The sequence below is a fragment of the Phyllosticta citribraziliensis genome (assembly GCF_038025025.1).
Source record: "Phyllosticta citribraziliensis strain CPC 17464 chromosome Unknown J3D65scaffold_14, whole genome shotgun sequence".
NCBI classification, from domain to species: Eukaryota; Fungi; Ascomycota; class Dothideomycetes; order Botryosphaeriales; family Phyllostictaceae; genus Phyllosticta; species Phyllosticta citribraziliensis.
In genome coordinates this window covers 603,456-631,413 of record NW_027117351.1, presented here as the reverse complement: position 1 = coordinate 631,413, position 27,958 = coordinate 603,456, and the positions used below count along the sequence as shown (strand labels likewise).

The 27,958-nt window shown below is 56.1% G+C and overlaps 8 protein-coding genes across 8 annotated transcripts; 3 read left to right on the top strand and 5 right to left on the bottom strand.

The window, feature by feature from the left end:
• Positions 1–552: 552 nt before the first annotated feature.
• On the bottom strand, positions 553–1,476 carry J3D65DRAFT_640938 (uncharacterized protein). Its single transcript, XM_066801843.1, has one exon. It carries the CDS (start codon positions 1,111–1,113, stop codon positions 580–582), a length of 534 nt encoding a protein of 177 aa, XP_066650585.1. The 5' UTR covers positions 1,114–1,476; the 3' UTR covers positions 553–579.
• J3D65DRAFT_640936 (translation initiation factor 4F, ribosome/mRNA-bridging subunit) lies at positions 1,477–6,999 on the bottom strand. Its single transcript, XM_066801842.1, has 4 exons — positions 5,964–6,999; positions 5,514–5,873; positions 1,981–5,264; positions 1,477–1,930 (listed from the first exon to the last, which is right to left on the bottom strand). The coding sequence occupies exons 1-4, from the start codon at positions 6,555–6,557 to the stop codon at positions 1,801–1,803; spliced, it is 4,368 nt and encodes a 1,455-aa protein (XP_066650584.1). The 5' UTR covers positions 6,558–6,999; the 3' UTR covers positions 1,477–1,800.
• Positions 7,000–7,698: 699 nt separating this feature from the next.
• Positions 7,699–8,638, bottom strand: J3D65DRAFT_153346 (uncharacterized protein). Its single transcript, XM_066794109.1, has one exon. The coding sequence runs from the start codon at positions 8,443–8,445 to the stop codon at positions 7,756–7,758; it is 690 nt and encodes a 229-aa protein (XP_066650583.1). The 5' UTR covers positions 8,446–8,638; the 3' UTR covers positions 7,699–7,755.
• J3D65DRAFT_153352 (uncharacterized protein) lies at positions 8,639–9,890 on the top strand. The gene has a single exon (XM_066794110.1). It carries the CDS (start codon positions 8,831–8,833, stop codon positions 9,539–9,541), a length of 711 nt encoding a protein of 236 aa, XP_066650582.1. The 5' UTR covers positions 8,639–8,830; the 3' UTR covers positions 9,542–9,890.
• A 4,087-nt stretch (positions 9,891–13,977) lies between these two features.
• Positions 13,978–16,402, bottom strand: J3D65DRAFT_153243 (uncharacterized protein). The gene is made up of 4 exons (XM_066794107.1): positions 15,720–16,402; positions 15,515–15,652; positions 14,754–15,451; positions 13,978–14,705 (listed from the first exon to the last, which is right to left on the bottom strand). The coding sequence occupies exons 1-4, from the start codon at positions 16,259–16,261 to the stop codon at positions 14,320–14,322; spliced, it is 1,764 nt and encodes a 587-aa protein (XP_066650581.1). The 5' UTR covers positions 16,262–16,402; the 3' UTR covers positions 13,978–14,319.
• Positions 16,403–19,373: 2,971 nt separating this feature from the next.
• On the bottom strand, positions 19,374–21,904 carry J3D65DRAFT_153255 (THO complex subunit 1 transcription elongation factor-domain-containing protein). Its single transcript, XM_066794108.1, has 5 exons — positions 21,381–21,904; positions 21,134–21,331; positions 20,469–21,083; positions 19,935–20,416; positions 19,374–19,882 (listed from the first exon to the last, which is right to left on the bottom strand). Exons 1-5 carry the CDS (start codon positions 21,603–21,605, stop codon positions 19,489–19,491), a joined length of 1,914 nt encoding a protein of 637 aa, XP_066650580.1. The 5' UTR covers positions 21,606–21,904; the 3' UTR covers positions 19,374–19,488.
• A 137-nt stretch (positions 21,905–22,041) lies between these two features.
• J3D65DRAFT_640918 (replication fork protection component Swi3-domain-containing protein) lies at positions 22,042–23,375 on the top strand. The gene is made up of 3 exons (XM_066801841.1): positions 22,042–22,382; positions 22,441–22,519; positions 22,571–23,375. Exons 1-3 carry the CDS (start codon positions 22,144–22,146, stop codon positions 23,192–23,194), a joined length of 942 nt encoding a protein of 313 aa, XP_066650579.1. The 5' UTR covers positions 22,042–22,143; the 3' UTR covers positions 23,195–23,375.
• Positions 23,376–23,563: 188 nt separating this feature from the next.
• Positions 23,564–27,755, top strand: J3D65DRAFT_640913 (NUC185 domain-containing protein). Its single transcript, XM_066801840.1, has 5 exons — positions 23,564–26,344; positions 26,392–26,689; positions 26,749–26,939; positions 26,990–27,169; positions 27,218–27,755. Exons 1-5 carry the CDS (start codon positions 23,636–23,638, stop codon positions 27,716–27,718), a joined length of 3,879 nt encoding a protein of 1,292 aa, XP_066650578.1. The 5' UTR covers positions 23,564–23,635; the 3' UTR covers positions 27,719–27,755.
• The last annotated feature ends 203 nt before the right edge of the window (positions 27,756–27,958 follow it).

The following is a 27,958-nucleotide window of genomic DNA, read 5'->3' as shown; positions in this document are numbered from 1 at the left end:
TGCCTGCCTGCCTGGCACACTCTCCTCGCTCGTACCCTCTCGTATACTAGACACTCTTTCGTAGCCTGGCCTGGTTTTCAAACACGAAACAATCGATCGAAGCAATGAGTGAGTGACTGCGTGCGTGGTGATGCATCCAGGCAAACGTCTGGTGTCATCGGCGACTACCTACCTACCTGCTAGGTGCAGCGGTAACGTACAATAATGACGTTGTCATCCGAGGCGAAACACGGCAATGACCAGGCTGCTACTGTGTGACGTACCTCGAAAAGGCAGGGGAGGCGCGATAGGAGGGGGAGGGCAGACAGGAGGAGGGAGGTTGATGAGACGGAGCTAGTGCGTGTGTGCCGGGCGGACGTCAGACGTGTATCGTGGCGACAGTGACGTCGGTCTACTTTGCGTCGACCGCTACTTGTAGCAGTCTGTGGAGTTGACTTTTGTCTGCCTGTTGCCTGCTACGTGGGTTGCTGCTCATGATGCAGTAAAGACAAGGCATCGTCATTATCATTTCATCGTCATTTCACCACACACCGCCACACCAACAAACCAAGAGCCCACGCATCATGGCAGACAAACATCTCATACATACATGCATATATATGCGTAATAGCTAACCAGCCCAACAACTAGACAAAAAAAAGGGACAACAGGAGAACACAGGAGCAACGAAGACAAGAGCCTTATACAGCGGAAGACAGGCACACAGGCACACAGGCCCAAGCAAGCAAGTAAGGAAACGACGAGCCGGGGATGGAACGGTCGAACACTGCATTTTGATCTTGGAACGCGAAAAGCGGTAACGGAAAAAAGGGCGGGAGTAGACTGGTTAACGTATCCACGGGCCCGCCCACCCGCGCCCAACGCGACGAAAAGTCGGTTGGAGGTTGTGAGATGGGTAGGTGGGTGAGGAGCGTACCAAAGGGGCGGCTGAGGAAAGGGGGCCAGGAAGGAAACGTGGCCAGTTGCTGCCGGCAAACACGCAGCCAGGAGCCAGGCAGAGCGCGGGTCAGTCGCCGGCTGGCTGGCTGGCGAGGGAGAACCGGCGTGGTTGAGAGAAAGCCAATTGCAAAAGCTCCAGACCGTGCAGTGCATCAGAAGAATGCGGCGCGCCATGGGTGGGGGGTGTGCAGCTGATGCTGATGCGAATGCAAGATGGGTGACCGGGGATGTGGTGTTGTTGTTGTTGTGTCTGCGGCAGCTACCTACATATGAACGGAACGTGTGCGGTCTTCGAGTCAGACAAGACAAGATTTGGCATGCGTGTCAGGTCTGAGAGAGAAAAAACAGAAGAAGAAGACAGTGGCAAACCACCACGTTAGTTGGTGGGCCAGCGCTTGCTTCTCGGGTCGTCGTCTGATACACTGACCGCTCAAGACGACTGCCCACCTCTGCATGATGAGAAAAAAACAGGCAAACAAGCAAGCAAGCAAAATCAATCAGAAACCATGATTATTGGCAAAGGGTGTAGAGAAAAGAAGCTGCAGAGAAACCAACCCGCCATTAACGCCCCCAAGGAGCCCATCGTACATGAATTCATCGCAGAGAGGAAGAGAGAGAGAGAGAGAGAGAGAAAAAGGTGCATGAAAGGTGTAGAAAACCAGCGACCAATCTTTTTACCCCAGCCCGTGCCGAAAAAAGGGAAGAAACTTTTTCTTGGAAACACATCGAATTGAAGGAGACCCCAGGAAATGCAGCCCGTCAGATGCGCAAGCCGGTCTATGCAACAGAATAGGGAATCGAGTTACCAGACACGAATGCCGCCGTTCCGTAGAAGAGCGGATGCTGAATCGAATGAAGAACTTAAGACTGGTTGGCGGAAGCCTGGCCAGCTTCCTTCTTCTCAGCATCGGTCGCCAACTGGACCTTGGCTGGCTCCGGAGAGGCGGCTTCGTTGGCGATATCTTCACCGCCTTCGAGAGCTGCGAGCGCACTATTGACATGTCAGCTATATGTTGGAAATTTGGATGGTGTCAAGCTTACCTGAACGAGTTGACGTGGTGCGTGGAAGCGGGTTCCTTGTCCTTCACAGGAGGAGTTCCGGTACGAGAGGAGCCACCAGATTCATCGCCAGTCCTGTTGAGTCCACCACCAGGGCCCAGGTTCCTGCGACCGCTGCTGCTACGGCCGGCAAACAAAGAGGACGGGCCAAAGGAGCTGGGACCGGAGCTGGCAGTGCGGCCAGAAGCGTTCTTGGACAGCTTCCTCAGATCGTCCATGCCGAGGGTGTTGTGCTTGTAGTCCGGCGGAGGCATGTTGCCAGCGCCCGAGAACGAACGAGCATCGCCGCGGCCCACAGGAGGGCGGCCACCGCCGCCTCGCGGGGGGTTGCGCATCCTTTCCAGCTCGGCAGCGTGCTGAGCGGCCACGGCCTCTGCGTGAATCTCCTGGAGCGTCTTCGGGCCCTTGGCGTCGTCCTTCGATCTCCAGCCCTTCCTCCGCAATTCAACAAGGTCGAGCAACATGAAGTGAAGACGGCTGGGCAGACCAGACATGTCCTTGACCTTTTCGATGCGCTCAAAGTAGGCGCGGATCATCTGTGAACCAGCTTCGTTGGCCTCCATGTTGGCACCGACAGTCTTCAGCAGCTTGACAAGAGACTCGACGTTGGACTCGTCGGGCATGCCTTCAAAGTTGAGAAGTCTCATGACACACTCGTGCATGATCCTGACAGTAAGCATGCCAAGCTTGTAGAGTTCACCGATGAACTGGATGAGACCGAGACCCTTTCTCTTGGCGGCGGCAGCAACGTAATATTCGTCGCTGAGCATGGCGACCTCTTCGGTCTCGCCCTCCTTCTTGTTCATGGGCAGATTGGACTCCCAACCCTGCTCAAAGTCTTCCTGGCACCTGTTCAGGAGGTACTTGCGGAACAGGTTGCCGCCGACGACGGGGTTACCATTCTTGTCGCGGACGTTCTCGTCCTTGATGTTGGAAGACATCGTCTCCAACATGCGCTTGCAGAATTTGGCGTACATGGATGCCCAGTGCGCTTCGTCACAGGCCTTCTCGAAGGTTAACTGAATGACTTGACGCAGCGTACGGCCGTCGCTCTCATTCTCAGACTGCTTTGCAATCTCAAGGATTTGGTCGGCGATCTTGTCGAACTTCTCAGGCGTCATCTTGTTCAAAGCAGCCTTGACCTTCCTCTGGACAACATCAGGAGCCAAGTTTCCGGGGTTGACTGTGGTGTTGGGCTGCGTAAGGCTAGTTGGCACCCAGCCAGACTGGGACCTCTGCAGAGGCTTCAGATCCAAACCAGCAGTGAGCGGCATGTTCTTTGCGGCTTGCTCTTCGTCGCGCCTGCTCGGGCCACGACCGCCCGCACGACTGGCGTTCTTACGGCCGCTTCCAGAGCGAGGCGAGCTAGCTGCAGGGTTGTATGAAGATGCAGAGCGCACGGGGCCACCCATGGGGAAGCTTCCAGGACGACCAGGAAAGCCGGCGAGAGGGTTGGCAACAGCAGGCGGGCGAGAAGTTCCCATGCCCTGAGACATTTCGAACCGCTGCTGCGAGGAGGTGCCCGGTGGAAGAGTGCGACCTCCCTGTGCAAAGCTGCCCATAGGTCCTCCAAGACCAGAGGGCATGCCCATGGGGCGAGAGTTTGCCCTGCCGCCCATGCCGGAGGGGGTGCGCGCAGACTGAGGACGGGCCGAGTCGGAGCCGTCGCCGACCGTTTCCCTGACTTTGGTGTCCCAGTCGACCGAGGGCTTCTCCTTGAACACCTCCTGGAATTGGAGCAAAAAGTCCTTGTCGTACTTCAAGCCGCGGCCGCCCTTGGTGCTCTGGTTCAGAGCCGGGTTGGGAGACTTGATTCCATCGGGGTACTTGATATCCTGGCTCTGGACCTGCAAAAAGCGAGCCGACTTGAGAGCCTGCATACCTGGAGTTGGAGCAGGGGGTTCAATGGGCTTGCGGGTCTCGAGCTTGAGGGCAGCAGGCTTGGACTTGATGGCGGCAGCCACCTTTGACGCAGGCTGGGCTGGAGGTGGCATGGAAGCTGTCTCAGACACAGGAGTGGCTGTCTGCGACTCGGCGGCGGCAGCAGCATCGGCTGCGGGACCGAGAGATGGCTTCTTGAGGGAGGCAAACAGCTTTTGCGCCTCGGCCTTGGCCTCCTCTTCGTCCTTGGACGCGGTGCCCTTTTCTTTGGCGAGTTCACGCTCTTCGGCCTCGCGCTCGAGACGCTTCATTTCCTCGTCGGCCATGGCGGCCTTTTCAGCCTCCTTTGCCTTGGCCTCCTCGGCTGCCTTGTTCTTCTTCTCCTGGTACGCCTTCTCACGCTCCTCCTCTGCGCGCTCGGCGGCCTCGAGCTCTGCAATCCAGCGCTCTTCCTCCTCCTTGGCTTTGCGCTCTTCCTCGGCCTTCTTGTCTTCGGCGGCCTTGTCGTCAGCAGCCTTCTTGGACTCCTCCTCCTTGACCTTCTCTTCGGCTTGCTTCTTCTCCTCTTCCTGCTTCTTCTGCTCCTCCTCGGCCTTCTTGGCCTCTTCCTTTGCTGCAGCCTCCTTTGCAGCGGCCTCCTTTGCAGCGATCTCAGCGGCCTCCTTGTCCTTGGCCTCCTGAGCAGCCTTTGCATCGGCCTCTTCCTTCTCCTTGGTGGCCTTTGCCGTCTCGGCTTCAGCCTTGGCCTTTTCGGCCTTCTCCGCTGCCTCGTCGGCGACCATCGTCTTGCGCATTTGCTCTTGGAAGCCCTTTTGGAATTCGGCCCGCCTCTCTGCCTCAGTCTTTTGCTGAGACTTGCTCGAGTCGGAGGCGCTAGGGGCGCGCGGCGGAGGAGTAGGGGTGGAAGAAACGACGACGGGCGACTTGGACGGAGCCGGAGGTGCAGGAGATGAAGTCTTCTTCTCAAACGTCACAACCTCACCTTCGGGGTTCTTGATGACAATCCCCTTGCTCTTGGTCCGCGCGGGTATCGTAAAGTTCGAGGAAGAGGGTGCGGGGGAGGAAGAGCTCTGAGTCGGAGTGTGCGATGAGTGGCTGGCGGGCGCCATCGAGGGCGTCTGAGGCTGGCCAAGAGTCGAAGGAGGGCGTTCAGAAACCTGCGAGCTGTTGCGAGACATGACAGGTGCGTGTGGCGGCGCGTACTGGGCGCCGGGGACAAACGGCTGCCCGTGGGGCGTCGGGTGGTTCATCGGACGCGGGCTGGGAGGAGCGGGAGCGCCTGGGTAGGCCATGCCCGGGTGCATGGTGTAGCCGCCTTGATAGTAGGGGCCGAACGACGTCGGGTCAAGATGCGCTGGTGGGTGCATACCGTAGTAGTTCTGCGCCTTTAACACTGTCAGAAAGTCTTCGAAACCGCCGTTTTCTGGAAGAAAGTCGGGAACAGAATCAAGTCTAGTCGAAAGCTCTTGCTCAAGTTGGTTTTGACGTTGACTTGAGTTGAAGGAAGCAGACTTTGCTGAGAGACTTGAAGTTGAAATGGTTGAGTTTTGAGACTGGTGACTAGCCGGCGTCGAATCGACCGCGGCTTGAAAAACGCTGACTTCAGAGACGTTTGAGGAAAGTGGCATAGTTACATTTGGCTGGAACTGTCCCGGGTAATAAGGATGCGGCATTTGCGGCTGGTTGGCAAACTGGGCCTGAGAGGTCATGGTTGCCGGAGTCATGGCAGGACTGCGGTTCTGGCGGTAGGGTGATCCCATGGGACCACCACCCTGGAACTGGCCAGGCATGGGGCCGCGCATCGGTTGACTGAACCGTGGGCCAGGCGAAGGTGCGTTGTAGCCCTGGCTGTAGCCTCGTCCACGGCCAGCTTGAGGAACAAAGTTTCTAGCTGCGTTACTCATGTCACTGTGAGCAGACTGCGAAGACTCGCGGCGCAAGTGGTTCGGTTGCGGGATAGGAGGGCCCTGCGGGGGCATTGAGACGGGTCGAGGCTGCGAGGATTGGGTGTCAGCGTGTGCGATTACACGAGCGAGGCTGCAAGAGAAAAAAAAAAAAAAAAAAAAAAGAGGGTTACGACTTACGTTTGCGCCGACGTTTTCACCGCCCATGGAACCGAAGCTCAGGCCGTTTCCTTGGCCTTGCAAGCCGGAGGGAGGACGACCACCGCTGGCAGCAGGTTGAGGGATGGGCGAGGGGGATGTCGCAGGAGATGTGATCCTCGGGTTGGGAGTCGCGTTGTTCTGAGGAGCGTGGGGGGCGCTGTGAGCGATGGCAGGAGAACCGCCAGCATTGATGGCACCGAATGCAATGTTGGGGCGAGCGTTGCCATTGTTGGACATAGGACCCGTGGTACCAGCGGCGCTGATGGTCATGGTTGAGGATTTGCGTCCGTGGGACGGTGCTCCATTGGCGATGGGCGGGGGACCGGCAGACGGGTTCTGAGCCTTGCCGTTCACGTTTGCCGCATTGCTACCCACCGCCACCTGAGGACTGCTAGAGGCGATCGCGGGAGGCGAAGCGGCCTTCTTTGTCGCAGCACTTGCGTAGGACTTGGCGATGGGCTGAGCGGCGCCAGCGACAGAGGGCGACGTCGTTCCGGAAGGGTTGTTGGAAGCGGCGTTGGCGGTCTGCGCGGCGTTGTTTGTGGGAACCGACTTTGGATTAGGGCTTGTCATTTATCCGTTTGGCGGTTGTTGCGGGGAGAGAGGAGTGGGTGGTCGAGGTGCGAGATGGTGACGAGGTGAGGTTGAGGGCGAGGGTCGGGTCGAATGCGCAAAAATGCGGTCGAACCAGCGGCAGCGAGGAGCAAAGGCCGTCACAGCACAGCGGAGCGGAGAGGGTAGCGACGAAAAGCAGGGCGCTAAACGGACGATGAAGAGAGGGACGGGCGTGGACCTTGGTCGACACCTGGGTGATGGAAATTCGGAGCGCACGAATGGGCTGGACCGACGTGTGTGGGACGCGGGCGACGTGCTCAGCGCGCGGACTGCCGAAGTGGCGGAGGGACGATTTCGACAGACGAAGGGCTGATCGAAATGTCTGGGGCGGTCTCTTCGTGCAGGGGCAGAAGGACCGTCGCGGCGAGGAGAGGGTGGTTGGGTTCTTCGTAGAATGAAGAGGGTGGTGATGATGAAAGGGCGTTCGGTCGACGAAAGTTTTTGAGCATCTCCGGCTTCTCGGCTAGCACCCACCTGGCTGCACTGCACTGCACACTCATCAGACGACGCCCACGGCAGCAGCAGCACCACCACCACCACCACCAGACCAGGCCTCACTCAGGTCCTCACCACCATGACCACGGCACTTGTTCTCCAACAATCTTCTACTTCCATCTCCTTCTCTCTTTGATTCAACAATGCCCTCCCCTCCCTCATGGGTACTCTCCCCGCCTCACCCTCACCCACACCCACACGCTCGCTCGCAACGCCTCTCTCCCGCCATCCCGGTACAATACCTTACTCCAGTCTCTGCTAATAACCGTCGACTTTGATCCCGTCTCGTCTGGCATTGTCCCCGCGTTCATTCCTACTGCTCGAAACAAAACGTCGACAGCAAACCCCATCTCCACTCCACTCTCGCTCTCTCTCTCTCTCTCCCACTCTCGACTCGCCACCGACTACCTTACCCAACACCCCTCTCGACCCCAGTCTTGGCCGCCTCACTGGGCACCATCACCCACCATGTACCATTGCATGAGTCACGGCCTGCTTACAGTACATGTGCCCGACCTACGCCGTACGACTACCATGGCAGGCTGAAGGCCGACATGCACCGTTTTTTGGCGGACGTCAACACCCCACGCGGTTGACGTCAACCCATGAGGCTCCAGTTCCAACCATCTCCAAGACGCACATGCACCCAGTCTGCCGGTGCTTACATCATCCCATCGACTCCCGTCACTCCATGCACCACGGGCAGCTTCGGTTCTCTCTCTACCGTACCACTCTTTGCCTGCTCGCTGAGAGCCAAGCTTTGTCCGCCGCTGCAAAATTCTTGCAATTTTCCTGCCGTGGCTCTCCCTCCCAGCGAACATCCCCGCCCTTCCAACGCCTGGCTAACCAAGTCTAGGCTGGACCGCCGCCCTTTTGGCTGAACAGCTAATTGACAATCCGGGCAAGCTTCCATTACTTTCCCGTCAATTAACCCCACGCTTCTGCGCCCTGCCGCCGGCCCTTCCGACCCGCTCCTTGGCCATGGGCGCGTCAACGCTCCGCCGCTGAAAACGTGATGCTCGCGACAAACATTTTGCGCAGCCCCCGAGTGCTTACTTCGCAAGCTTGCACAGCTCCGATCTTTGCGCGACCAAGGGGCGGTGCTGTCGTCCCAAAGAGTGAAAGAATTCCAGAACAAGGGATATTTGAATACGGGCCTGCACCGCATTTCGTTGCCGCCTGGGGCCATGCAACTAGCGCTGCGTTCCTCGCTGGCACAACAGCAAGTTTGTCGTGTTTCGCGTGGTCGTCCTACCCTTTTGTGCTCCCGCCGCTGTGCTTGAAGAGTCTTTATAAGAAGACAAACCGCAATGTCCGACCAAACCCAAGCCACATGTGCTGTCGATGCCATACGAGGTAAGCAGCTCGACAAAATTAAAGGTTAAAAAAAACGGCAAAAAGATAAAACGATAAAAAGTGAAAAAGTCTCGGCCAACCCAAGTCGCGCTACCTATTTGGGCCAAAGCCCCGAGACCGCAATGCCGTACTTGCAACACCATCCAAAAGGCAATCCAAGGTCGAACTCTAGAGCAAGCGTGCACTCGCCCGACTGGCTGATGCATGGCTGATGCACGTGATGATACGCGAAGCGTTCCGGTTTCCACAAGCACAGCGCAGCTCGAACCTGGCACTTCAGCCCTTCTAGTATCCGGCAAAGGACTGTTTGGACTTTAGTACCGGGCTCCATGACAATCAGGTTGTGAGTCGGTCGCTATAGCAAGCCTCCAAAGAAATCCATGCAGCCAAGGTCGTTCACACCTCGCCTGGTCAAATACGTAGGTCTGTCTCACCACGACGCATATCGAAGCGAGCAAAGAACACTTTTGGTCAATGATCGGCTCAAGCATCACACCGTTTCGAAGCCAAAAGCAACGGCGCAGAGAAGCAAGGAATCAGAGGTGAAGAGAAACAACGTCTACGCGCGAAACCAACAAGCGAGAAAAAGAACACCATTGGACGCCTATTCCAGCGTTCATCAACCACCCCGGAGCATGCATGACAAAAAAGAAGCACCGAGCGCGATAACGACAGCCCGTAGAGACGGAAAACAAGGCCAAGTGCTTCCCGGCGCCTTCGAGAACAACGCCCCCTTTTCGTTGGTGTCGTACGGGAAGCACTGTCTGTACACCCACATCCTGCGCGTCGCCACAACCAAGCAGCCACCAAAGTCAAGCTGTCCAGCCCTACGCCAGTGCGCCCGGAAAACTCGCTTCCACTTGCTTGCCCCCGTTGCGAGCGCCACAATCCCTTTGCATTTCACATCACGACCAGACCCACTGCTCTCTCAACGCTTGTCCCGAGCGTCTATCACATCCCCTTCTTCCGTCCCTTCGAAAAAAGAGTGTTTCCGCTACCTGTCTGCGCCGCTGACGCAATGCAGCGCAGCCGAATCGCGTCGAGGTCTCCGCATGGGGAACCCATTAATCTACTTACCAAACCCTAATTGACAGCTACCCTCCCGCAAACCCCACGGCGGCAAATGCTTAGCCTACTGCCTATTCGACCGCCGCGGGACGCATATTGTCACGCTCCCGGGGTTGTGTTGGCACGCCAGATTGAGCGGACGTTGCCCTGGGAATGCCATCAAGCAAGGGGAAAACTCGTCGCCTTGCATTCTACACAGTAGCGCTTCTTAGGCGCAGCTGCAATGCGGACGGGCTGTAAGGTACCCGCCCCCCCTTCTGGGTCTTGCGTTGATCGTTGGAGAAAATGTGACTGGTACGCAGGATGGCAGATTTAGGATTCGCCTAGTCTATATCCAATCGCATGGCTCGCTTTACGCGGCGTCAGTTGGAAAAATGAAGACACTTTCGTATCTACACTGGCTCTATACAGAGACAAGCTGAGCGACTACAGTCAAGAAAATGACAACAACGACGTTTGAATATCGAGTACTTCTTGAGACCGTCCAATCCAACAAGCTCAGATGTGCCGGTTCGTCCTGCTAAGACACCTGCATGCACTTCCTGTCCATCATTCCATCAATCACGCCGACCATCACTTGCCCTACCACCACCATACTCGAATCCTTCCCAGGAGCAGATCAGACGCAGCCACTCTTCTCACACATCACGAAGCGCTCGCGCTCGCTGCTGCTCGTGCCATACATGCATGCATGCGTGCATGTACGCAGGCAGCCATCAGGCCGTCCGTCCATTGCGCCACACACTCCTCCCCCCTCAGCATAGGAGAAGAACAAGCAACGCAAGAAAAGGAAATAATAAGTTTCTAGAAAAGCCGAAGTTCTTTCGCGGAAGAGCCATCCCTGCTGTCTACCAACGACCTGCTTGCCTGTCTGTCTGTCTGTCTGTCTGTCTACCTCCCTGTCTGTCTGTCTGTCTGTCTACCTCCCTGTCTGTCTGCCTGTCTCTCTGGCGCCAACGGTCCCTTGCTCTGCGTCACGCCCACGCCCATCACGCTCTCTCCTCCCTCAAGTACAGCATCTCGAAGCGGTTCGCCGCGCCAGCGGCCACTGCGTCTGCGGAGGGCCGCGGGATATCTGCATGGGTGCTCGCCTCTGCAGTTTTGCTTGTCGTCTTTGCCCCTTGGTCTGCTCCTCCGGTAGTAGTCTCAGCCAGTCGAGATAGCCAGACACCCTCCTTCTGCTGTCTCCACACCGCACGCACTGTCGAGATGTGTGGATGTGGATGTGGATGGAGTGGAATCAATATGCTTTTTCTCGCGCCATGCACCTCGTGTCTGCGTGCTTGGGTGAGGTGATGCTGGTGTCGCGGTGTTCATCCGCGAAAGGAGAGGAGTAGGAGAGGGCTGGAGATATGGGGAGGAAAAGAAAGATAGAGTTATGGGCCGTTGTTTTGGTGTGGTACCATCGATTGTACTATCATGAGGAGGCAGGCTTTGAGTGTTGATGTTGTGTTTTGGAAGTGACGAGGTTGGCACATCGTGATCACAAGTCTTGACGCTACTTCTGAATGATATGTGAAAAGTGTACCGTAGCCCACGCCGATCAATGCCTTTCTTTTGGCTTCTCTGCTCTGGACAAGGAGACATGGACAACAATGGAAGTATCCAGAAATCCAAAACAAAGGAAGAGAAGCGTGTCAGTCTTTTCGACGTCATTCGTCTTCTAGCCTGCACAGTTCAAGCTGTCTTGCCTTCCAACGACTGGACTCGCGCGTGAGAGTGCTGGCCACGATCGTAAATCTCATCAATGCATACTGAACCACGCCAATGCAGCTTAGAGCAGCCAGTCGACTCGCCATGATGGTTTTTGATGCCGCCACCACTCCGCCAACCACCCAGCCAACACGCACCATCCACCAACTTCATCTGCCACTCCCACTCACCATCACAGCCCTCAGTATTCACCCACACCGCCAATGGTGATCAAAGACTCCACAGTCTGGTTCCGTGGCTGCAAGACATGGATATCCGTTCTCTCCCTTCTCGTTGATCAACGACCAGCCAACGCAGTACATACGACCGTTTCCTCGTTCCCAACAACCCAACCACCCTGCAATCGGCGGCGGATGGAGAGCAACGATGCCGCGGACGAGCTGGGGGGCTTCAGGATGCCAGGCAGCCTGCCGCCCGCACGGCAGCATCGTCGCCGTCTCATGATCTGTCCCCCGTGCTGCCCGTCAGCAATCTCGACCAAGGGACCTCTGGCGCAACAAGCATGTGGCGGGTGGTCAGGGCGGAGCTGGGAAGACGTTCTGGCGTTATCGGGGAACCCTGACGAGAGACAGACAGATGCAGAGAGAGAAGGAAAAGGGGGAAGGCGAGGGTCTTCCTCCCGCCTGTGAGACGACGTCGGATCAAAGCGTCCACGTTCCCGGCGAGGATCACGCAAAAGCCTGGAGAGGCAGGAGACGAGAGATGGACGGACGGACGAGCAAACGTCCCTCCTCTGCCTAGCTCGATCCGTGTTTAAAATGGCAGGTGGATACGCGCGGCCACGACGGCCACGATAGAGAGGCCGTGAAGTACGGTTTATTGCGCCGGGAGCAAGCGGTCTGACTAGCTGGCTGTCTAGTACGAGTCTTCAATGCTGTGCTGGTGCTCCACGGCTACTCAGCGGTCGTGAGCGGCCGAGTCAAGTGGCAGCCACTACTGCAGGTACAAGAGACATTCGGAGCTAAGTATAGCACAGCACGATGGGGACCTGCCCAGAAGGACCACCAGCAGCGGCAGTAGACAGTCAACACCCACATGCGACCAGCGCGCCGCCACCGCCGCCGCCGCGCGCCAAGTGGGCGCGTAGCGTGACAATGACGACAGCGTGCCTTGAAGAGCCAGAATCAGGGACTGGACTGGACGGCTGCCAACATCTGACTAACTACATGGCAGCAGGATTGACTGGTGCCGGCGGGGCGCCGTACATGATCGAATGAAGCACGGATAGAAGGAAGGAACGAAGGAAAGAAACACAGTTCGCTGGTGGCGTCGGGGGCGGCGTTGCGATTGGAGCCCTCCACGGAATGAGAAGGGGAGGGACAAATATGCAGTCGAAGACAGGGAAGACGCGCTCGAAACGCGCGCGTGCGCGGGCGCCGGGCGCGGGGCGCGTGCGGTCAATCCGTCGTCTGTGTCTGTGTCTGTGTCTGTGTGATGTGACTGATGCGAGCGGCAACGGCCGAAGAAGCACGGGAACGAAAGGAAGGAGGAGGAAAAAAAAAAAAAAAAAAAAAAGGATAGGGGGGCGAGAAATGAACAAGGCGGACACACTGGACAAGCAGGCAGGGAAAAAATAAGACGGGCGGCGGTGGCGGCATGGAAGAGTCAAGGCGTGGTGCGTGCGCGCTGTGAGGCCGTCGACTTGGGATGGGATGGGTGGCCTGTCTGCTTGGTTGCTGACCTGCTGCTGGAAGACTGGCATGGGTTGAGTTGGCTGGTGGGTGGGTGGGAGGGCCGCTCCGCAGAGACGACGACGTTGCACGGAGGGAGGGAGTGGTGTGGTGAGCGAGTCGAGCTGATATCTCGCGGGAGGACGAGTCAAGTCGACAAAAGAGAAGACGTGCGAAAGGTTGACGGCGGGAGATGTACTCGGATTCGGGAGCGCTGCCGGACGGCGGCGGCGGCGGGACGTACCTAAGCTATGTGTTCAGCATCTGCTTTTTTAGACTGCGAATAGCCAAAAAGTTACGCTTGGACTGCCGTCAAGATTTGGGAGGCGGCAGCGGCAGCGGCACGACGTCAGTGAGTTATACCCGCGAAGGTTTTCAAGGAATGTCATTGTAACCAACACGAGCGGGGCCGGACAGCCGAGAAGTTGTTGATAAAGGCGTTTTTCTTGTTGCTGTTCGCAACTCGCTATTTTCAATTGGTTGAAATTGCAAGCCATCCAATCCAATACAAGGTGTCATCGCGTGTTGTTGTTGTTGTATTTTTGTATGTAAATACAGCTCGGCCTGCCAAAAACAAATATAATACCGTAGTATGTGCACTAGGGACTATAGGCCGAGAGAAGAGACAATCCAATTCACACAGGGAGAAGTCCGCTCACCGCAACAAACACCCAAACAGGAAAAATACGACAGGGCCAAAAGTAAAGCCCGAAACAAACGACGATGGATACTGAGGCGCTCGAAACCAGAAAGACCAGGAGCGGAGCGTCGGTGAAATCTCCGATTCAAACAAGGAGTTTGGCGAGGGAGATAAAGGGGTATGACGCTCCGCGCCGAAAATAAGAGTTGAAGACGAGGGGAAACGGCTGAAACATGGAAGAAGGACAAGCTAGTTGTACACGGCAAGCAGAGAGAAGGGCGAGTCGAGAAAGGGATTTCGAGGTCGAAGGATAATAAAGTCTGCCGCCAGAAAGAGGTTGTTCGAAGGAGAACGGACAGGGATGGAAGAATCCGGAAGATTGTCACGAATGTCCGGAATTCCACCCGATCGAAGATGGTGAAGCCACCAAAACGGGCGAGAGTTCCAGCTCAATGGATGTACTGAAGATGCCCGGAGACGCAACGGATGTTGTACGGGGTTTTTGCTGGTGATGCTCCTGTGTATGCTTGAAAAGGCCGAGGTTTGTACACGGTATTCGATTGGAAACGATATATATGTCCTGAAAACAATGCTTTTGGATGTATCGATGGCGGACAAGGTGTGGACCTCGTTTACTCGTGGCCAAAGGGATTCGTACAAGTGAAAGCAGAGACGTCGTCCGGAGGGTTGGGTCGGAAGAGACCGAGGGTACACTTGTCGTTTACGCTCGTATTTGGTGCTCGACTCGAGTTGCAAGGGCATGCTGACCCTCGCTCATCTAGTAATGCTGAGGAATCTGCACACCGGCAGGGCCCTTGGATTCAGCATGCTGAGGGTCGGCAATCCCGTCACCCAGTATATTCCCTATCGCGTACGGGTCGCCCTGTGACCCAGACGGGGCGTTGTAGTTTGGCTCGGTAAACGACGGAGAGCTATTGAAAGAGCCAACGCTGTGTGGAGTGCTCATCATCGAAGGATTTGGGTAAGAGCTCGGTGTTCCCAGCGGCGAAGTCTGGTAATTAGGAAGAGTAGCCGACTGTGGATTAGTGGGGGCGGTACGGCTGGCATTATAGTGTGCGCTTTGTTGACTCAGTTCTATCCGACGGGGCAGGGTGGAGCTCATCGAGCGCATCCGCGAAGATTCAAACCCAGGCATCTGATTGTCTACCGCATGGTCAGTAGGGAATCATCAAGCGCCACAGCAAAACTCACATGAATAGCCCAATCCATAGGGCACGTTCCCAGAAGTCACCCCGGGGAGACTGCCGCCGGCCACGGTCGATTGAGGAATTTGGCGATCTCCAATCCCAGGACCTTCGGGAGTTGCTCCAGGCTGTGCGGTGGATTGGCTCAGGCTTCCATCATTGCTGTATGACATACTGGTCCTGAGAGGCGAGCAAAGTGATTCTGCCCTGCTTCGACCCATGCGATCGAGCTGCACACGGGGCATTGGCGAGAAAGATGAGAAGCTTGAAGCAGCTGGCCCAGTACCTCCAATGAAAGGGTTGGATCTTCTTGGATTGGCGCCGTCGATGCCTTGGCCTTGTGAGGAAAAGGGAAACGCATTGGCGTCACCGGTTGCAGACACGGGAGACGACGTATCAGTGGCAGATTGCGGCGGCGTGAAGGAGAAGCTTCCAAAAGGAGGATTGACTCCGCCAGGCGGAATTTGAGCGCCGTCAGGAAAGCGTCGAAAAGTGTCCACGGTTAACGGTCGGACCATGTTGCCTTCAGGAAAACTGGGAGAGTATGTTGCAGGAGACGCCATTGGAGTTCCTCCAACGCTTTGGTGTCCAGCGGTTCCAAAAGGAGAATGAAGAGCCTGCGTCATGTCAAAGTCATCAGGAAGCGCTCTGGACCTCATCATCCGTTCGCGGTCGTCGCTAGTAAGGCGTTTGAGTTTTGCTCGTCTAACAGATTCAAGTCAGTACAACTAGGATAATCGATTTTATGTCGATGTGGGCAGTGCGAACCTATTTTGAAACCAAACCTGCACTTGTCGTGGACTCAGGCCGGGAATCTCTCGCGCCAGACGTTCACGGTGGGCCGCGTCAGGATGAGCTTGTCGAGCGAATTCGCTCATCAAAAACCGGGTTTGATTGTGGGTAAGCCTGCAAGTGTCAACTCGGTGTCCTAGCTCTAGAGTCCTTAACCTTGATGGTGTTGTGTAAGGCATACCTAAACCTCTTCATCTTTCGTTTGTGCGCTCTCAGCTCAGCAGCCGTCATTGGCTTGTCATGATCTCCTTCTTCAGCGCTGCCAGATAGATTTTGATCATTCAGATCATCGTCCCGTTCGTGCTTGACACCGCTTCCGGGCGAAGCGGGCGTCAGCCTTGAAGATGGACTGGCCGGAGCGGATGCCCCATAACTGACGCTGAGGGATGCTGAATCCGATGGTTCCGTGTTTCCGATGCTCCCTCTGTCCCGTTGGCCAAGCGGTAAAATATGGTGATCATGTTGAGAGTGGCTGACTGAGTTCAGAGCGTACGGATAACTCTTATGTGTATGTAGCGGAGGTCGATCTTTGATATCGAACTGGGTAGTGGTAACAGCATTGTGTAAGAGGCCCATTCCAGCGGTTTCGGAGGGAGCACGCACTCCTCCACCTGGCTTGACGGGTTGGCTATGCCATTCAGGGTCGGGGTGGGTCGCGGTGTACGCAGACATTCGCGGCGAGCTGGGTGGAGAAAGCGGTACGGAATGGCTTCCGTCAATCATTGGCAACCCCAATCTGGAATCCAATCGTCTTGATGTTTGTTGTTGGTCGTGGTTCGGCAGAGCTGACCAGAGGCCTGCAGGTCAGATAATCCAGAAGGATTAAGTGCCCCCCTCCAAACCGAGAAAGAGACACAAGCTGTCTGTAGGACAGACTCCGGGGTGGTCAAGATCGAATGACCAACCAACAAGGATAGCAGGCGGGAGCGGCTAGAGGCGTCCTTGGCAACCCTTGTAGGTCGCAGATATCGTGCAGTGTGCCCCGAGGCGCGCAAGCCTTTGCAGTATGCAGACGAAGCCCAGAATGCACAGCACAAAAGCAACAAAAGACAAGTCCCAAAGTGGGGTGGTCTCCTCGTGGACGGGGCGTGTCCGGGGGATGTTTGTGCGAGGTCAATGTCGTGGCGTTGAGTCCTGTTCCACGCCTGTTACGTTTCCAACGGCGCTCCTTCCTCGGCAGGGTGGCAGGGTGGCCGTGTGTTTTGTGGAATTAAAAGTCGGCGTTCTCTCGACGTGGAACACCGATGTTCCTTCGGGAGGGAAGGAAGAGACGAGGTTCCCTGTATGCAACAGGATCTGCTGTCAAGAGAGTCGAGGTAGAAGTGTCAAATTGACAGGCCAGGTGGAGGATTAGGTTTGCAGTAGCTCCAAATCAAAGAAAACAGTGAGGACTGGTGCTAAGGAGACTAGATATCTTAATCGAGCGGCTCGAGTCTCGGTGGGTCAGGGTTGTCCAGCGACGAAAGGAAGCCTGAGGCAGCGGGGAGCGAAACATCAGCGGCGGCTAACTCTGCGGACTGACGACAAGCGGGAAGGGTGGCTACGTACAGAACGTTCGGCGGCAGTGGCAGAACGGGTCGACCAAGTGGCTTGCCGGGTAAATCCAGTCACCAGCGTAGAAGCTGCACCAGCAGGAGGTCGTAGAACAGACAACGATCGGACGACTAGCCGTTGAAGGCACTGCCAGGGAAAAAACAAACCTCACAAAAGAAAGGCTGGACGAAGGGTAGGAGCGGGCGTTACACGGCGCAGGAACATTGGAGCAGTCGGCCTAGAGGGAGCATGACCCGGTGGTGAAGGAAAAGGCGGCACGGCGGCGAGCACGCGGTTCCTCGGGACGGGCTCCTAGAGGAAGGGGAGTGACGCATAAGCAGAGCAGCCCGTGAATGACAGGCTCAAGGAATCGACAGATGCTTGGGAGGCCCCAAGCAGCGCAGAGAACGGGCCCAAGACAGGCACTCGGGCAGGGTGGTGGACGGGATGCGCCGAAGAGCACAGGTGATCCGTGGCGTGCAGCGCATCATTGGCCCAAGGAGGACACAAGAGCTCCATGGGACCCGCTGGGTTCAAGCAGAGCTCGGCAACGCATGTTGCGGGGTCTTCCTCTGATGGTGGTCAAGGTCATGGTCATGAACATGGTCATGGATGCCGCCCCGGCTGGCCACAACCACACCTGGGCGCACATGCACAGAGGCGCGAATGATGATGTTGCTGCTGCTGCTGCTGTTGCTGATGCGTACCAACTAAACTGGTTCGCTCTCGGTGCTCGGAACCTCTCCGTCCAAAAATGCAAAAAGAAGAGCTGCAGCGCGAGAGATTGCGTCAGGAACAAGAAACCCGTGCATAAGCCCTGAAGCCTCTTGGAAGCCTACCCCTGCCAAATGGAATTCTCTGTGCTGGGAGAGGCTAGACCTGCCGTACTGTTGGCGGCTCACAGATCTTGTCGACAGATCTTAGCGGTTGGGGCACTCCCGGGCCGCCACGGCGTGTTTTGAGAGTTTGCATGCGAGCCGGAACCAGCGCACAGGGAGAAGGACGAAAAACAGCACACGACGGCCCCCACGCCCCGTCTCCCACGAAACGAGCCGTCATCTCGCTCTCCAGCAGGAGGAGACGAGGGAACGCTGCGAAGGGGAGCCTTGGCGGGCACGTGTGCGATTCAAGGCGGATACCTGTCCAGCGCGCCCTGACGCAGCAGCGATCCACCTGCTCCGGACCATGATCGCTGCAGATGATGGCGGTAAGTCAGAATAGCGACTGGGAGAGGGGAGGGAGCTGGAACTTGGCAGCTGATCCGCGGCCAGGGCCCGATGCTTGGAGGGGGGAGGGGAGCCAGCTTGCTAAGGTAGCGGTGGTTGCAATGGGCGGCCGTGCGGCATGCCTGACGAGGTCCGGGGAGAAACGAACCAAGACGGATTTGGACGAGGCTGGACACGGTGAGCCCAGGTAAGTGTGGGCAGGGAACGGCTATGTACGATGTATGCCAGGCACAGGGCAGTTCCGACAGGACAGTGACAGGCGTGACAGCACAGCCGGAGACGAGGTGAGCGGAGAGTGCAGAAGAGACTCTTACGCTGGCTGTTTCGCCGGCCAAGCAAGGTGGGCCAAAAACATTGAAGACGGACGACGTTCCGGGGTGACCTGAGCTCGACGGGCGGTGCGGTGCTCAGAGACCGAAGCAGCGGGCCGAGCGGCCAGGACTTTGTTGCCGTGGCCTAATCCAACGACGTGGGCGCGACGACTGAGAGGGAGAGAGAAAAGAAAAAAGAAAAATGGAAAATAAAAATTCGAAGAGTCCAGAGGGCTTGGGAAATAATCAAGGAGCCTCTTCTCCGCCTGCGGAAATTATTCCAGGGTCGCTGCGCCGTGGTTTGATGTGCTCTGGGATAGGCCTCGGTTGGGCTGAGAGGTGGGTGTGCTGCGGTGCGGGTGCGCGCGCCCTCTCCTCTGCCTCTGCCTCTGCTGTTTCATCTCGGATGCGTGCGTGCAGCAACGACTGGCGAGCTCGACTAATTAATTGCAGTGCCAGTGGACTCGTGGGCGCGGAAGCTTGCAGCACACCACGGCCTTGCCATCCGCCGGGACGACGTCGAAGTTGTTGGGTGCAGAGCATTGCAGAGCGCAGCGCAGCGCAGCGCAGCGCAGTGCAGGCTGCAGAAGCCACGGCCTGGCCCTCCTTCGCCGCCCGCACTGGGCTGAGACATGTTCGCCGAATGGGCATGTCGACCACACCTCTCTCAGGTCGTCGAGATGATCCCCCATCCTGTCGCCATTCCGCTCGCTCATCCTCACGGGTGTTGACTCGTGTCAGCCACAGCTCCGTGCCCCTGTCCAGAGAAAACACTGCAAACACACACCTCACCCACCACACTGGATCGCCCTCCAAACTCCATCATTTCGGTTGCCTTTTGTCTGCATGCCTGAGCCGATCGCAAGTACTTGGCCGTGCCCTACCCCGTCATCTGATTCTCTTGCTCGGGCCGTTGTTCCTCCTGCACATCCGCCTGCCATGTTGCTGCTGCTGCTGCTGCTGCTGCTGGTCCTGTTGCTGCCGCTTCACCCTTGCCCTCCGCCGTCTCCGTCTCCGTAACCCCAGCCCGCTCATCCTTTCCTCCTTCTTCGCCCGCCTCGGGCTGGAACAATGCTCCCAGCTGCTTGTAATCGTCGATCTTGTCGAACATGCTTAACTTGTCCTTTGACGCAATCCGGAGCGCCCTCCAAGTCTTGCTTGCACGGGCCTCGCGCAGTGCGCTCGCTGCATCTTCGCCCTCTCCAGCCTCTTCCGCCTTGTCATTGTCTTCCTGAGCCGCGTTGTAGAGGTTCTCGGCCGTCGGGAACGTGTACCTGTCCCACGTTAGTGTCGCGCCAAGACATGCTCCGCATGACGCGTCCTTACCTGTCGGGGTCCTTCAAGCTGTCCACCCCGCTGTTCGTAGCCGAATCGTTTAGGAATGACAGGTCAAGCGAGCCCATGGGCGTGGCTCGGAGCCGCTTGTTGGCACATGCCTTCTGCGCTCCTGACTTTGCCCCAAGGAAATCTGGAGGCGAGATGGGCGGTTGGATGATAGGAGGGCAATTCTCCATCTTCCACCGTACCCAGTTTTTGTCCCTGGACAAGACCGTGTCAACCATCCTATAGTAGAACTTTCCATCCGGAAGCTCTTGTAGATAGTTGGCGATCACATTCTTGGCGTTGACTGCCCACTCCGCGTCCTGCATGCTCAACGTGTAGTTGTATTGCACAGCGCGATTTGCTGATGTAACTTGGGCAAGCCATTTTTGCGTCCTTTCTTTTGACTTTTCGGTCAAGGATAGCAGAAAGTCGATCAATATTAATGCTTGCACGAGTATGTGTCTTTGGAAGGCAAGGTCGCTCAGCTGGTACGGATGTCAACGGAAAACACATGTGCGGGACGGGAAGAGAACCTACCTCCAGCTCGAACAAGTCCCGACTGGTCAGATACTTTGGATTGTAGTTGCTGACAAACTGTCCTTCCACATCGTCATGTTTTCTTTTTGCACTGCGATGGCCCTCGCCGGATTTGGCCTGGATGACTTTGGGGACATCCCTGAATTTGGCAAGGGTCTGGTCAACTCCAGTCTTGAACTCGGCCAGGTGTGTTTCTGTGAAGAGCCTCGGCGGGTTGGAAAAAGCTTGCTGCAACGTCCAAAACATGGGATACAGGGTCTCTGTGTCGAGCACCTTGGATTCTTTCTCCTTCTCAGTGGCCTGTTTTTTGCTTTCCAGCGCTGTCGCAGCTTCCTCGGAACCTGGGTCTTGATTTCCAGAGTCAACCTCCATATCATCCGGCTCCTCTTCCTGGGATGGCATTTGTTCCTCAAAGACGGTGACATTTTCAACATGAAACTCTCCCCGCGAGTTCACCGAACTCTTGTCACCGAGCGGGAACGTCTGGAATAAGAAGATGAAGACGCGACCGCAGAAAACCGCATCCTCTGCTCTTGAAAGTCTGCGGAGCAATTCGTTGCAAAATCTCAACACGACGATGCGCTTGCTCGCCCCTTTTCCTTGAAGGAAATCGCCCTAAGTAATGTAAGCTCAACTGTATCAGGTGGAGAACCCCTTGAACTTACTGCAACAAGTCGTTCTCTTCTGGATTCGAGGTAGTCAAACACCTTTCGACAGCCGTCTATGCTCTGGCTATCCAACAGCTCTTCCGCGAGATAAAAAATGAGGAGCCCGTCACATTGGCCGCGCTCGATGCAGATCAGGACAATGTCAAGCAGATTCCAGACTTGGACGAATTCTGGATCATCAATGGTCGTAGTGGCCTGCACGAAATCAGCTTATGAACGGCATTGGACGCGATGACACGCGTACGACAAGGTGATGCAGTAAGCTTTTGGCGGCCGTCTCGGCCACAGTATTGTGAGAACTTTGATTCTGAATGGTTTCGCTCAGCAAAAGCGATTCTTCTTTGAGAAGATCTGCTACCGAGATAGGCGGCTCAATGGTATCACTGGGCTTTATCTGACGGGCTTGCTGGAGGAGGTGTTTGAAGCGAGCAGTCACGGCTTCGACCGACTCTACCACGGGAAACGCCATTGCAGCCAGCCAGAATTGAGCAAGCTCTAGGAGAGGGTACCCGGGGGAGATCACAGGCTCAAGGCTTCAGACGGAGGAAGGTCGGCGTCGGATGGACCGTCTCGTGACGAAGCTTGGTTGGCAGGGGGTGTCGTTTGGTGCTGAAGATGAAGCCGGGTCAAGTTTGCGCCAGGCCAGCGAGTCGATAAAAATGCGAACAGGCGATGGTAGACAGCCCAGCGTTGAGCGAGAGTCGATCCGAGCGGATTGGGCACAGTCGTCGACTGATCCAGCTTCCTTTGTCGTGATGTACGGATAAGATGTTGTCGTCCTGGAGGTTTCCAGACGGCGAGGCGGAATCAAGCTTTGCGCACGGGCCACCGCCGCAAGCGCTAAGCGAGACGCGGTGCGCGTCTCCCCGGCTGCGCGTCTCACTTCACTTCCCAAACATTGCATCTGCTCACCAACCAAGCTTTCCTGACTTGGATTCATCATCAGAACTGCTTCATCAGGCCACGAATCTACTACACATTCCACACTCGACTGTTTCCTGCAAACAATGCCTTCGCCGGCCGCACAGCTACCATCACGTCAACGCGATGACCTCGACGACCTCTTTGGCAATGACTCGGAGATGCAAGACGTGTTTGATAATGTAGAAGAGAGGCCCGCAAGAGACGAAAGGCCAGCAATAGCCACTCAGCAGAGGAACCCCAGACCTGGCATCGACATCAACATCGACGATGAAGTTACAATCGCAAAAAAGCGGACTCCAATTCCCAAACTCGATCAAGAACGGTATACTCTTTCCCAATATCTCCGGTGAGCTGGTTTGACTCAACCTTTGTGATTGCAGACTTCTCTCTTCGGCCGGAATACCGAAACTGCGCAGGATAAGCAAGGAGAAGCTTAGGTTCAGGGGCAAAGGACATGAGGTATAGACTCCGTGTCTGCGATTAGGATAACTTGTTAATCCGATGTCACAGTTTTCAGATGTCGCACGACTCCTCAACATGTATCAACTTTGGCTGGACGATTTGTACCCCCGCGCTAAATTCGCCGATGGACTAGCCATTATCGAGAAACTTGGACACAAGAAACGCATGCAAATAATGCGGAAAGCTTGGATCGACGAAAGCAAGCCGAAACCGACAGTCGAGGAGGAGACGGAACCAGCCGAGCCAGCGCAAAACCATGAAACAACAAAGGCCAACACGCCGGAGAGTGGTGCACACGAGGACGTGGAGGATCGGACAATGGAATCCCGGCGAGATGACAGGCACCCTGCATCTCAGTCTGCTTCACACCAAAACGCAAACAATTCGCCTGGATTGGGAGGTACAGAACTTGACCAGGATGACTTGGACGTCTTCATGACTGGGGAGGCAAGCGAAGAAGCCGGCGGAGACTATCAACCCCGCCCACCAAGCTCTCCCAAGCCTGACGAGCCTGACGAGGATGAGCTAGATGCCCTTTTCGCAGCGGAGGAGAGCGGAGTGGCACCAATCAGGCCGCAGGAACCCGCAGTCGAGAAGAGGGATATGCAGCCCGACCAGGATGACGAGTTTGCCGATGAGATGGAAGCCATGAGAGGGTTGGAGGAGTGGTAGTGCCCGAGGTTGTTTCAATTCTCATGCACATGTTGACGCTAGGGTTTCGTTGTACCTAGGATAAGGAATATCCCATTCTTGTGCCTGTCAGGTCCCGCGTGGCGCGAAACGTGCGATGCAGCGGCTGGTTCCTGTTATTCCCTGCAGAACAGCATGTCGGCAGTGGTAGAATGAAGAACGGCATTTGGCAATGCCAATCCCAATCCAGCCAAACAGCGACCGGGCTGGGTTGCTCTTAGAGGCTTTGGTTAAGGTGCCCACGATGATTGGGCGTTGGCACTCGCTTGATCCAGCCAACGAGAGTGCGCCATTCGATAAGCGATAAGCCTATCTGTCGGCGGTCGGCGAGATGACGCCAGCAGACATGATCCACGAACAACTTCCTTCTGTTGACAACCCAGCACTTGCGACAACGCCCAAGACTGCCTCTGCACGCCCGACATGGAGTCGCTGGTCCAATCCTTTGAGCGAGTCAGCCTCGCTGCCAGCACACTGGGTGACGCCGAGATTGACGCGGTACTCGATGCGCGACGCCCCCGGAAGCGCTCACGAAGATCCACAGTCGAACTAAAGCAAGAGCTTGAAGAGGAATTCTTGACGCCGTCAACTTCGTTCAACACTCGCTGGCTGAATGACGTACAACAGAGATGGGATGCGCCCACCAACTACGCCGACTTGTTCGAGCTTGCCCCGACCCAAACGCGCACCATCACTCGTTTCACTCGTGAGGGTCTTGAAGGACGTGTCACCGGATATCAAGAGATAACGGTGCCTGCGAGTAGCGCGACTGCAAAGAACTCGACTTCGCTACTTCGGAAGCCTGCCAATAGAGCCAACTTCGTCCGAGGAGCCGCGGGCTTTTTCCCGTTCGCCCCCGGAGGTCTGGACGGTGTCGAGGCTGTCGCCGCCGCCGAAGACGAATATTTGCAGGGACAACAATTGGACAGGGTGAATAAACAAGGTGGCCTTGACCGGGTTATTCAATTTGGCGTCGAAGGAGGCCTGCTCGAGGTTGCACCGGGCTTCAACCGTGGTCTAGACTTCAGCAAGAAACCAGTCTCAGACGGTCAGAATGCCGATGAAGTGGAGAAGGCGCTCGGCGAAGAAGCATCACCTGCTCCAAAGATTGACGGCATCGCGACTCCTGACAATGACGAAAAGCCCCCGAATGCTAGTGATGACAGTGACGACGCTTCGGAGGAGGAAGAGGACATTGACGCGCTTCTGCCTGTCGAATTTCCAGCATTAGCACCACGGGGATCTCTTTCAGTTGCTGCCAACAAGAGAAGCGGCAAGGAATGGGCGCACATGGTCGATGTCAACAGAGACATGCCAAACTTTAGAGAATTGGTGCCAGACATGGCCCGTGAGTGGCCTTTCGAGCCAGACACTTTTCAAAAGGAAGCCATCTACCACCTGGAAAACGGAGACTCTGTGTTTGTCGCGGCTCACACATCAGCCGGAAAGACGGTCGTGGCCGAGTATGCAATTGCTCTGGCAGCCAAGCACATGACCAAAGCTATTTACACGTCTCCCATCAAGGCTCTGAGCAACCAAAAATTCAGAGACTTCAAGACTGAGTTTGACGACGTGGGCATCCTGACGGGCGATGTGCAGATCCGTCCAGAGGCTAGCTGCCTCATCATGACGACGGAAATTCTCCGAAGCATGCTTTATCGCGGTGCCGATCTCATTCGCGACGTCGAATTTGTGATTTTCGACGAGGTTCACTATGTGAATGACTTGGAGCGTGGTGTCGTTTGGGAAGAAGTGATCATTATGCTACCAGAGCACGTCACCCTCATCCTGCTGTCGGCAACAGTTCCCAACACATATGAATTTGCGTCGTGGGTAGGACGCACAAAGAAGAAGAACATTTACGTCATATCGACTCCCAAGCGTCCGGTGCCCCTCGAGCACTACTTGTGGTCGAACAAGGCCATGCACAAGATTGTCGACTCGGAGAAACGTTTCATCGAAAAGGGCTGGAAGGACGCAAACGACATACTTTCAGGCAAAGACAAGGTCAAGCAAGCGTCGACATCTCAAGATTCCAACGCATCCCGAGGCGGCAGTTCAAGGGGCGGACGCGGCCAGGACCAGCGCGGCGGCAGAGGTGGACAGCGCGGTGGTGCTCAACGTGGAGGCCAACAAGGCGGCAGAGGGGGCGCACCAGCACAACGTGGACGGGGAAATATTGCTCGCACTGGCCGTGGTGGAGGACGAACCACAGCTGCCCAGGACAAGAACATCTGGGTTCATCTCGTTCAACACCTTCGCAAGGAGAATCTGCTCCCCGCTTGCGTCTTTGTGTTCTCAAAGAAACGGTGCGAAGAGAATGCCGACGCCCTCTCCAACCTCGATTTCTGCACAGCCTCTGAGAAGAGCGCAATCCACATGACGATTGAAAAGTCCATTGCCCGACTCAAGCCCGAGGACAGAATCCTCCCTCAGATCCGACGTTTGCGAGAACTCCTCAGTCGCGGCATTGCTGTTCACCACGGCGGAATGCTCCCCATCGTCAAGGAGGTAGTTGAGATTCTCTTTGCGAAGACTCTTGTCAAGGTTCTCTTTGCAACCGAGACTTTTGCCATGGGGCTGAATCTGCCGACCAGGACCGTTGTCTTCTCAGGCTACCGCAAACATGACGGCAGACAATTCCGAGACCTCTTGCCTGGAGAATACACACAGATGGCTGGTCGGGCTGGCCGTAGAGGTCTTGATCCAGTAGGATCCGTTATTATCGTGACGCCGGGAGCAGATGAAGCGCCTCCTGCTGCACGCCTACGCCAAATGATCTTGGGAGAGCCAACCAAGCTGCGTTCTCAGTTCAGGTTGACATACAACATGATTCTCAACTTGCTGAGAGTGGAAGCACTCAAGATTGAAGAGATGATCAAACGGAGCTTCAGCGAGAACGCCACGCAAGCTCTGCTTCCTGAACATGAGAAGGCTGTCAAGCTATCCGAAGCAGACTTGGAAAAGATCAAACGCGAGCCATGCGATATATGCGACGTCGATCTTGAAATATGCCACCAAGCTTGCATGAATTACCAAAGACTCACGACGGAGATTTACTTGGCTCTGCTGGCCACTCCTGTTGGCAAGCAACTCTTTGATCCTCGTCGTCTCATTGTCTACAAGACCAAGGTGAGCACGCAACAACCTGCTCGACTTGAAAGGCTAACCTTTGCTAGGATGGCATACGTACCGCCGGTATGCTGCTTCGATTCGGCATCAGCAAAGGCCACGAGCCGACCGTGTCAGTTCTCGAGATTGGTACAAACGTCAAGCGACAGCCGAGTGACTTGCTGCCGTACCTCACGGAGTTTACGCGCTTCTTTGCGCCACTGCCGCAAAAGGCATCCGACATGAATCTCAAGGCAACTACCGTCCCACTCAGCGACGTGGAGAGCATCACAGTCGCCCACATCAAGGTCAATCAACCCGCCCCAAAAATTTCTTATCATCAACTTGTCAGTGTAGTAAAAAGAGGTAACGTTAACATGCTGTCCCCCAGGTTGATTTGGCTGAAGTGCTCAAGAGTGACTTAGACGCTCTCACTTTGGCTCGGGAAGAGTTCCAGCCGTTGTGCGAATCTTGGTCCTTTGAAGACTGGGAGGAAATTAATCTGAACAAATTCGTCAAGGATTTGGCGTCTAGACAGGTGCTCGAGGAGCGGAAGAAGCAGGCAGAAACGGCACAGCATCGGAAATGCCTCGACTGTCCCAAGTTCCTTCAGCACGTGAGTTGTGACGCCTCGTCGTGGCGTTCTTCGCTGACAGACATTTGCAGTTTGCTATGCAGCACGACGAATGGCTCATCAAGGAAAACATTGCACAATTGCGTCAGCTGATGTCGGACCAGAATCTCCAGCTGCTGCCGGACTATGAGCAGCGCATTTCGGTGTTGAAGGACCTCGGGTTCATTGACGACAAGTCGCGGGTCGAGCTCAAGGGCAAGGTCGCATGCGAGGCAAGTACTTTGGGATTCTCGGTGGGTGGCAGACACTAACGAGGCTAGATTCACTCGGCGGACGAATTGGTCTTGACGGAGCTCATCCTGGAAAACGTGCTGGCAGACTTTGAGCCAGAGGAGATTGCGGCGCTGCTGTCGGCGTTTGTTTTCCAGGAGAAGACGGACGTGACGCCAACGCTAACGCCCCGGCTGGAAGAAGGGCAGGCCAAGATTGTGGAGATTTCGGAAAAGGTCAACCACATGCAGACGCTTCACCAGGTGATTTTGTCGGCCGAGGACTCTAACGACTTTGTCAGCCGGCCGCGGTTCGGCATGGTGGAGGTGGTCTACGAGTGGGCCAGGGGCATGTCGTTCAACCGCATCACGGACTTGACGGATGTCATGGAGGGGACGATTGTGCGCGTCATTACGCGGTTGGACGAGACGTGCCGCGAGGTGAAGAATGCGGCGCGCATCATTGGCGACCCGACGCTGTACACGAAGATGCAGACGTGCCAGGAGCTGATCAAGCGGGACATTTGCAACGCGGCGAGCTTGTACTTGTAGTGGGAGTCTAGGTACTGGGAAGTTAGCAGTAGGGGGAATAAAAAAAAATAAACAAATACATCCATCTACACGTGTGGTCTCGTGTGTGGTCCAATCACAACCTAAGCCACCCTTTCTGCCTCTCACCGCCCGCACAAGGCAGGCAGAACCACCCCTCCCCACAGCGCACGGCGAGGCCAAGAGCGAGGGCACCGCACCGCACCGCACAGCACCGCACAGCACCCGCCCAGCCCAGCCCAG